The sequence below is a fragment of the Bison bison genome, unplaced genomic scaffold (assembly GCF_000754665.1).
Source record: "Bison bison bison isolate TAMUID 2011002044 unplaced genomic scaffold, Bison_UMD1.0 scf7180017864260, whole genome shotgun sequence".
Lineage (NCBI taxonomy): Eukaryota > Metazoa > Chordata > Mammalia > Artiodactyla > Bovidae > Bison > Bison bison.
Window position 1 is genome coordinate 262,029 of NW_011494832.1, and position 9,612 is coordinate 271,640.

Here is a 9,612-nt window from a genome sequence, read left to right on the forward strand (position 1 = left end):
AGGAATGTAACTTTATTTGGGTGGCGTCTGTTTTGAGAATAATCAGCCCTGGAGAAATAAGTGTCCTGATTGACTGACCGCTGTCACAAGGAGAGGGTCGTAAATTGTCAGTAGGCCCCCCTGGCCAGAAGATGATGTAACACCCCTAAGACCTCTGTATACATTTGTGTGAAGCACCTGACTTTAATAAAAGTCAGGACTGCTGTCCCCACGTGACTTTTGATAACATCTCAGTGTATAAAAACGACTCTGGAAAATAAAGAATTGGGATCAGTTTCTCAAAAACTTGGTCTCCCCATGTCACGCTCTCTCTCTCACTCTGGCTGAGTCTCCATCTGGAGCGTGGAACCCACCATGCTTACTAATTATGCCTGGGCTTCTAAGATCCGACCGGGGAGGCCTCAGTGTCTCCTCTCCTTCGGGAGAACGGAAGGACGCCTGCAGCCTACGTAAGTGGTGCAAACTTCTTGTCTTGAAGTTTTATTGGTCTCCTGCGTAAACCAAGCTACTCAGCCTCTTTTCTCCACTGAATTTCCTCACTGAGCTATCCTCATTCTATTTACTCTTCATATCTTTGATAAATATTTAAATAAATAGGTCGCCTATGCCGTCTCTCCTTCGAATACCCTGGATCAGCCGGGGCTGGACCCCGGCACTCCATCAGTGTTTGTTCAAGTGTTGCCATCTTCTTAGGTGGTTGTATTTAAAATTAAACCTCCACCTGATACTATTTTGTCCCCAGAACACATCACCCACCCCAGTACTGTTTTCCTCCTTGTTCACGTCTTACCTGTCTATGTACTGGGATGTAAGCTCCAGGAAGGCCAGCGCTCGTATTTGGCGCCCTGACCTGGCTACTCCAGGTGCTCACAAGACACTACTGCATGAAGGGCAGCAGCGGACTCGCCGCCGGCGATCAGAGGAGAGACCGGGTGATTTTTACTCCTGCTTTTAACTTTCACATTTTTACAGCTTTTCTGATTGAAATTGAAAAAAAGAAAATAAAAACCTTTTCTGTAACAGCTGTTTTTTCCCCCTTTATTTGATATAAAATAGCCACTATCCAATGTACAGTTTTAACTCAAGAGAGAAATAACTGGTGAAATGACTTATACCTTTTACTTTAATAATTATAACATTCAAGTGGTTTTATTTGGAAAACATTTGAGTAGGTTGAAACATCCTTCAGTAGTGTGCTATCTTCCTTTTTAGCTGTGAAAAGGTGAGGAAGCACAGTGAAACTCCACTGTCAAATCTTCTCCAGCTCCCTCTCCACGTCTCAGGCTACAGAAGTGGTGTCTGGCGGGGGCTTGGGGATGACAGCCCTTCTGCAGCCAAAAATATCGTCTCTCGAGTTCGCTTACACACAGATACTCTTCCTTATAATCTAAGTTTCTATATTCTCCCCCAATATTGGTAACACTTAATTCTTTAGCACTGGTTCCATTTAGGCTAGAATTTCATGCAGGGAAAATAGTGATCAGAGGTCATGCAGTCTAATGTTCAATCTAAGCTGGCACCAAAGTTGATATACATGGTATTAGATAAATTGATAAACGTGTGACACTTATAGCAACAATGATTATATATTAGTGATTGACTCATCTGCTACTCTTTCAATGAAACAGAAAGATATTATTTTAAGCGGGCTGTGTTGGTTTATTTTAGTTGAAATCTTGTTTGAACTATCCCCTCAAATATAGGTGTGCTTAATCTTTTTCCATTTTTGTTTCTCTGCCCTTTGCCAGCATTATTTAGAGCCTCCAGCGAAACTGTGTGAAGCTCTAGAAAAATACAGACTTAAGACTGAGGATTTTCTTGTCCTGAAGCACGGCGAATCAAGATACCTTAATACTGATGAAGATGTTGAATAATATGAACACAAGAGTTTTTCATGAAAAAGGCATCATTTGATATATATGTGAGAAGACGAAGAAATGCATGAATATTATGATTTTTTACATTTGGAAGCAACTTCTGTAGGTTTATGTTCTGTTATCACCTGATACTAATATGATTGCTGGTCCATATAAACAATAGTTCAGAGGTGGGTCATTAAAATCCACATTAGCCAACTCATTATTTAAGGTCCTATCTCAGTGACATAAACACTGCAATGGGTTTTGTTTTTTTTTAACTAAAGCATTCTACTTTCATGGTAGAGTTTTGAGGTTATAAAAAACTGATTTTAAAAACTCACTCCTCTTTTTATTCTTAGGGGCCTTCTGCAAGGTAAGTCAAGGTTATATACCTACCTTGATTTTCTTAGAGGCCTGCACAGAGAAACATTTTTTATAGTCACAGAGTAAATGATGACATTGATTCCCATATGCTTATAGCAATTTGTGCTCTATTAAGATTATGCCAAATGGTAAGTGATTTATTTTTTTAAACATAGGAGTTTTGGCTAAGTTACCATTTGTAAAGACAATTTTTTAAAGAGAGGAACAGTATGTTCTATGGCACATCTACAATCCTTATGGCAGAAGCCCTCTGAGCTGGGAAGTGTGGTTATGAGACATGACTTATGAAATTTTTGATTTTTAACTTAAAAGTCAGACCTGCTCAGCACAAATATAGCTGCAAGGAAATAATTTAAAAAGACAAATGCACATCTTATATGTTGATAGACCATATACTTTGGATTTTAATTTTTTCCCTATTCCATCTCCTCTCTATGTATATGTACTCATTTTTTTTTCTGGTTTCTTAATAATGCTGGCAAAGGGCAGAGAGAAACAAAAATGGAAAAAGATTATAAGATTTCAACTAAAATAACCAACATAGCCTGCTTAAAATAACTCCAGTGTCAGCAAGATTTATAAGTATTCTATGTTTTACATGAGTGTGATGTCTTATATTTTTGTATCAAATGACCCTTAAGCACGGTTCTCCCGTTAATAATTAAGCCAGTGTGGGATGTCAGTGGTTAAAGAGACAGTGATTTCGTCGTAGATGGGCTCTGCAGGCGCTTGGTGACTGTGACCCTTCCTAAGGGGGAGAGCCGAGCAGAAGCCTGTTCTGTCTTTCTGATCAAGTCTCAATAAAATGAATTTTATTCAAAGTACAGGTTTTTCTACACCAAATGCTACCCAGGCAGTGCCCTGTAATATATGCACGTTGGCCACTCAGTCTGAACTTCAGTCCTGCCTCCACCGTGGGCTCTCTGTGCGCCTCAGTGTCCTCACATGCGACAAGAGGACGACTCCCACCTACCTCCAAAACTGAACAAATAGTAGTCATAGGTAAAATAGATTTGAAAGCAGAAAACAGGCTACTGCTTTTGATATATTTTGATATATTCAAGTATATATAGGGGCAGTAAAACATTGAGGACTGACAACTTTATCTCCTGCATTGTGTAAATTTGCAGTTACAGCCAAAATAAATGTAAATGATCTTTATAAAAATGTCAGTATTTCTAGCTACAAAGATGCAGCAAATCTGTTAAGGGGAAATGTATATGTAATACAGGTGAATGTATATGATTTGAGGGCACTAAAGCACATAAAATTTCCCCCTAAAATAAACCTTCAGAAAAAAAAACAAACCCAACACTTTCACTCCAAAGGAATATTTCGCAAGCAGACAGGAGTCAAGATGTCAGGCTTATTGGTGGATTAGCTCTGGCTCGTGTTGCCCTAATACTAGCCTGTGCTCTGTGTCACCTTCCAGACTGAAAATTCATCTCTTGCCTCATCTCTGTGAGGCAAGCCGTGCACATCTTGCTGAGTTATTTTTTCTCCTTGAATGGCCTTAATTTTGTTTTCACATGTAGTGTTTAACTGAGGGTCTCCAAGCACTTTAATTGGACCTGCCTCATTTTTCTAGGCTTCCTCCATGCTTTAAGTTTTATCAACATTAGCACTCTTTCCACTTTGGCATTTTGTTCCTTCAGTACATTGAGCTTCATCTTTCCTATCTTACATTTTGAAGGGTTTTATGTGCAAACAAAGACAGATTTTGAAAAATTAGACAAATCCCCTCTGTTCCCTTCAGTTTGATGCCTTTCATTTGTCTCATCCTCTAAGTCAATTTCATTTTTCTCTTTGATTAGCCAGCATCCATACTTAGCTCTCATAATGTACAGCTAGTTGATAATTTTCATCATATACTGAATGTTTTCTACTGTATAAAATATTTCTCCCAAGTTTCATTTCTGTATCAGTATAACCCTGAGAAATAACTAAGCATGTAAGATTTTATTGAAATTCATTTCTCCTGTGGTCAGAGGAACACTTTGATACTCATTGCCCAAGAGGGTGGGGCTGTCAAATAGGACCAACTAAAAAAGTAAGATGTGCCCTGCCCTACAAAGGTAAAAACCTAACTGTGCATTTTCACTGTGTAATTCTCTCTAGATAGTTAAAATGACTTCCCCCTGCCGATTTTCTCTAGCAGTTTGACATTTCAAACTCAATGCTCTGATCTCCAGGAAATGTTGTGTGTTTGAGGAAGAGAATAGGTGGAGTTTTAGAATCCAGTGCTGCTACAGCACATTAAAATCTAATCTTGATTTTTAATGTGTGTACATTTAGAAAATATATTTTCATTAAATGAGGAAGACTACACAAAATTGTTATAAAGAAATGTGCCTTTCAGGGAAGTAATACATTTGCATCACTGAAAATGATTCTTAGCTCTCGTAATGTACAGCTAGTTGAGAATTTTCTTCATATACTGAATGTTTTCTACTGTAAAAAATATTTCCCCCAAGTTTCATTTCTGTATCAGTATAACCCTGAGAAAGCACATTTTTCTGTTTGAGGATTTGTAACTTCCTATGGAAATCTATGTATTTAGAAATGAAATTCAAAGTACTCTTGCCTTAAATATATGAATAGGAAACCGTCTGCTTGCAAACTGATTTACTTAATAACTAAGCATGGTGGTGGTCATGAACTTGAATATTATAAAACATGGGGATGTGGGGTGGAGAAGAGGAAGTCAAATATAGCAAACTGTTACAGTAGCTTATGGGACAAAGATACTATTTAAAATAACTGCTGAGAATTTTTATCTTATAATTTTAGTTATGTAAAATATAGATGACAATTAATGAATAAAACTTTTCACTTAAAGGGAGAAAATAATCTTGCCACTTTTTTCTACTAAAAAAAAACAAAAGAACCTATGAATTTTTACTGAGCATAAATTTTAAACACTAGATAGACTAAGCACCTGTACAAAGTCGTTTCCTCCCTCTCCAGTCCTACTCTCAGGAGACGGGGTTTCATTCTAGATGTACCCAAAGGCCTATACAGGAACGACAGAAGCATTCTGTTTCGAATGATGCCAGTATGTTATACACAGTAAACAGGAGTAGGTATTAGGAAACATTTTTCCTAACGGTTAAAAGTTTTCATGGTCTAAAAATAGATTCTATGATTAGAACAGACCTGAGTGGCTGGTGGCCTTGGGAGCACAGGATCTCATCGCTACTAGAGGAACAGGGTCCTTCCTGGGGCAGTGTTGCTGTCCCGGTGGAGCAACTGCAAATCCCTTTGGACAAGGGAAGGGGAGCTGACATACAAAGGGTCACTGTCGCTCTGTGTGGAGGGAATAGCTGAAGTAGCTTAGCAAAAAGCAAAATAGTTTCAGAACAAGCTCTCGTATTCATTTGGTATCAATAAAATGGTCCAACACAAACCAAAGACCACGGCAAGCTGTATCTGTGTTGAAGATGAAGTGTATTTACAGTACATGATGTTTACTGTTTAAATTCAGCAGCTGAAAGAATCTGTTTGTGAGGAAGGTGAGAGAGAAATTTCTGTGCATTACTTCTGGACTGCATTACTCTTTGGAAAAATATGACCAACCAATTAGAATTTTGGTATCATTGTTACCTTCTCCTTCACGTCTGCATCATGGTGATGAACTAAAGCTTTCATTTTCTGGGCGCATTCTTTTCCATACAACAGGGAGAACAGTGAACCTTCAGGGAAAGTTGGCTGCGCAGCTAAACGGTGCTCTTCGTTGAGGCAGTTAGTTATGTTCTGAAGCAGTGTGAGAGCTCGAAGAAGAATCTCCTTCGGTACATGGCCATCAAGAAGTGAAAGGAATGATGAGTCCACCTGAAATAGGAAACAATGAGAATTAAAAATATACAAAAACATTTTCCATGGGTCTTTTCACATGTACTGAACACATTTAAAAAATCCTGTTGTAGAAAACTATCCCTGAGACAGCATCACATAATTGTGTAAAATCTTCAGCACCCCTGTATCGTATACCAAAGGAAACAGGAGGTTTTGTGTCTTAGCTGAAAAATACTATTTTCTTGAAATCCTACAATGTAGTCATTTTTCCTCTTTAAGATCCATCATATATGGTCATCATGGAAACTTATTAGGTGCCAGGTATAAGGCCGAGCAGATAAATAATAAAACGGTCCTTTTTTTTATAGGATATTCTATCATAGTACAAACTGTGCTTTCTTCAGAATACCACAGCTTTTAATTATCTTGCTCATTTCTTACATTTTCTGTCTCCTCTACCTAGACTGTAAGCAGACAAGCACCACGTCATGCTGTTCTCATTGGTATATCCTAGCACTCAGCTGGCATCAGGCGCATGGTGGTGCCTCTGTGAACACTAGTGTCTCTGGATACTGAGATACACTGAGCATTAATATTAATAGATCAAGTATAAAATGTGCGATAAGTACCCCAAAGTGAACAGAGACATAAAAATTACCATTCATTACTACTAGGGAGACCTTTCCAAAACAGTTTTCAGAAGTAAAATATGGTCATTACAGAAAATTGAGGCAATTCATATAGGCAAAGAGAACCAAAACAGAAGGAAAAACCGCCTCTAATAGTGCTCCTCAGGGAGAATTCCTGTTAATACTTTGGGATAAATCCTTTCCTTCTGGATCTGTCTGTCCAAACTGATATACAGACAGCACAAATATGCAGGTACTTACTTGAGCATCAAGAAGTCGATCTGTCATGGCTGGATTTTCAGACAAATTCAAAAGAAGCTTCAAAACTTGAACCTGAAACAAGAAAAATATCAAATTATTTCAGACAACCAAGCGTGGATTTTCTCTACCTGACATGCTATCTCCCAACCATGTCCATATTTTAAAGTCCTGCCTGTTCTTCAAGGTCTGATTCAAATTCTCTCCATTGCACAAAGTCTTCTCAATTCATTTGACTTAAAAAGCTTGGTTTTTCAATTATACTGATAGAAAACAGTGAATGTCTTCACTTTCCACCACTGGCCCACACAAATACCTAACCAGGGTAACTTTAACATGTTACATAAATAATCTTTATTATGATTACTGTTATGTAAAATGTGATCTTTGGAATAAAAAAGCCATCTCTCAAACTTCAGTTTATTTCTACTTAAAGTATGAAAATGTAGTGAAAGTTTGGTTATGAAGACTTACAGTAGGTGCTTTTTACTAGCTTTCTGTGATTCCTGGTGCATACTGTTATATGAAAAATGTTATAATCTTTTAAACAGACAATGATATAATCAGCAAAAACACATTAGCAACTTACACTGGACTAGCTAAACTGCTTGCATTCTTTTTTTGGCGTTTCATTTTTAACTGGAGGATAATTGCTTTACAGTGTTAGCGTTGGTTTCTGCCGTACATCAGTATGAATCAGCCATAGGTATACACATGGCTTCTCCGTCTTGAACCTCCCGCCCCGCCCCACCCCCTCTAGCACGTCACAGGCACTAGGTTTGAGCTCTCTGCATCATACAGCCAATTCCCACTGGCTATCTAGTTTACATAAGATAGTGTATATGTTTTCAATGCTACTCTCTATTCATCCCACTCTGTCTTTTCCACCCTGTGTCCACACATCTGTTCTCTATGTCTGCATCTTTATTGCTCCCCTGCAGATAGGTTCATCAGTACCATCCTTCTAGATTCCATACGCATGTGTTAATATATGATACTTTTCTCTTTCTGCTTTCACTCTATAATAGGGTTCACCCACCTCATTAGAAGTGACTCAAATGTGTTTGTTTATGGCTAATATTCCATTGTACATATGTTCCACAGCTGCTTTAGCCTTCTGCTGATAGGCATCTAGGTTGCTTCAATGTTGGAGCTATTGTAAATAATGCTGCATTTCAGTTATGGTTTCCACAGGGTATATGCCCAATGTGGGATTGTTGGATTATATGGTGGTTTTATTCCTAGTTTTCTTTTTTTAATTTTAGGATAATTGCTTTTCAGAATTTTATTGTTTCCTGTCAAATATCAACATGAATCAGTCATAGGTGAACATATGCACTCCTAGTTTCTTTAAGGGGCAGAACTTTCCCTAATCTCCTTGCCCTATGGAACCACTCCTGGGAAGAGAGGATATGCTGCTGCCGTGTGGACACTTCCCATAATTACAATGGGAAAACCCAGGGCTGAGGGGAGCTCTATAATTGCAAGGCCTGCAGAGCTATTAATGAAACCTGCCCTGGAGAAATGTGCTGTGGTAAGCAATCAAAAGAAAATTCCAAATAGGCTCAAATTTCAGGCCACTTCAGGAGTTAAGTTTTACTCACAACATTCTTTTAAGAAATGAACCACATAAGAGGCTGCTCACCATCACTTATTAGTAGAGAAATGCAAATTGTCACTACAGTGAAGGATCACCTTGCACCATAGTTAAAAACTCTCAACAACAACCGTCAGGGAGGGCGGGGTGAGAAGGAACCTCCCAGCCTGTTGCTTAGACAGTAACCTGGTGACAGCCACAAGGGAAGACACTACGGAGGTTCCTCAAAAAATCAAGCAGAGCTACATCTGATCTGGAACCTCACTCCTGGATATGTGTCTGAAAGAAACTAAAGACAGAATTCATGCACAACCACCCCAAAGGGTATTTGAGGAGAAAACCAGATTTTGAAAAGTCTCATGCAGCCAAGTATGCACTGGACAAGAATGTTTCACATCCAACAAATGGAAGCAAACAAAAGGTTTATCGAGAGAGGAATGGGTAAAGAAGTGACACGTGTACACAACACAATGTGACTCAGCCAAGAAAAAGAACGATTACTGTGATTTTCAGGAACACAGATAAAACTAGGGGATAATAAAAGAAGTGAAGAAAGTCAGAATCAGAAAAATACAAATATCAAATATCACTTAAAAGTGGAGTCTAAAAATACACACAGTTTACTTGAGAAAACATAAGCAGACATGAGTTAAAACACATACTAAATGAGAAGGGGTAAGGGATAAGTTATACAGTTTAGATATGACAGATATAATCACTCCATATGAAATAGATTATCAACAAAGACCGAGGTATAATAAGGGAGTTCAACACTGTAATAAGCTATATGGGGAAAAAATTCGATTGTGAGTCGATATGTATATATGCAAAACTGCAAATACATTTTGTATACCTACAGCACTCATTACCTTGTGTATCAATGTTAGTTCAGTAAGAAATACAAGTGAATTTAAAAACAACAAGGGTGGAGACAAGCTTTCAGTCTGTGTTGTCTTTCCACTTTATAATTCAACACTGAATCAGGACTTTCACTGAGGCTCTGGTTGCTTTAAATAACCACAGTTGGGCTGAGGAGGGCCTGCCGTTTTGTGGCGTTTTGTGGCCGCTGTTTAGATCAACAACGTTAAAA

General features: G+C 38.3%; 2 protein-coding genes across 8 annotated transcripts in view; one reads left to right on the top strand and one right to left on the bottom strand.

The window, feature by feature from the left end:
• The window catches only part of NAPEPLD (N-acyl phosphatidylethanolamine phospholipase D), a 91,783-nt gene extending 86,698 nt beyond the window's left edge, over positions 1 to 5,085 (top strand). For all 5 annotated transcript variants that reach the window (XM_010848080.1, XM_010848083.1, XM_010848079.1 and 2 more), the window contains exon 5: positions 1,749 to 5,085. In XM_010848080.1, coding sequence (XP_010846382.1) covers positions 1,749 to 1,874 — 126 coding nt within the window. In that variant the 3' untranslated portion in view covers positions 1,875 to 5,085. The remainder of the gene's footprint in view (positions 1 to 1,748) is intronic.
• ARMC10 (armadillo repeat containing 10) overlaps positions 1 to 9,612 on the bottom strand; it is a 74,073-nt gene that overhangs the window by 6,920 nt on the left and 57,541 nt on the right. Inside the window, exons 5-7 of one of the 3 annotated variants that reach the window (XM_010848077.1) lie at positions 6,929 to 7,000; positions 5,847 to 6,074; positions 1,025 to 5,740 (exon numbers count right to left, since the gene is read on the bottom strand). In XM_010848077.1, the coding sequence (XP_010846379.1) occupies positions 5,711 to 5,740; positions 5,847 to 6,074; positions 6,929 to 7,000 (330 nt within the window). In that variant the 3' untranslated portion in view covers positions 1,025 to 5,710. Of the gene's footprint in view, positions 1 to 1,024; positions 6,075 to 6,928; positions 7,001 to 9,612 lie in introns of those variants that run through there. The other 2 variants (XM_010848075.1, XM_010848078.1) reach the window with 2 other exon arrangements.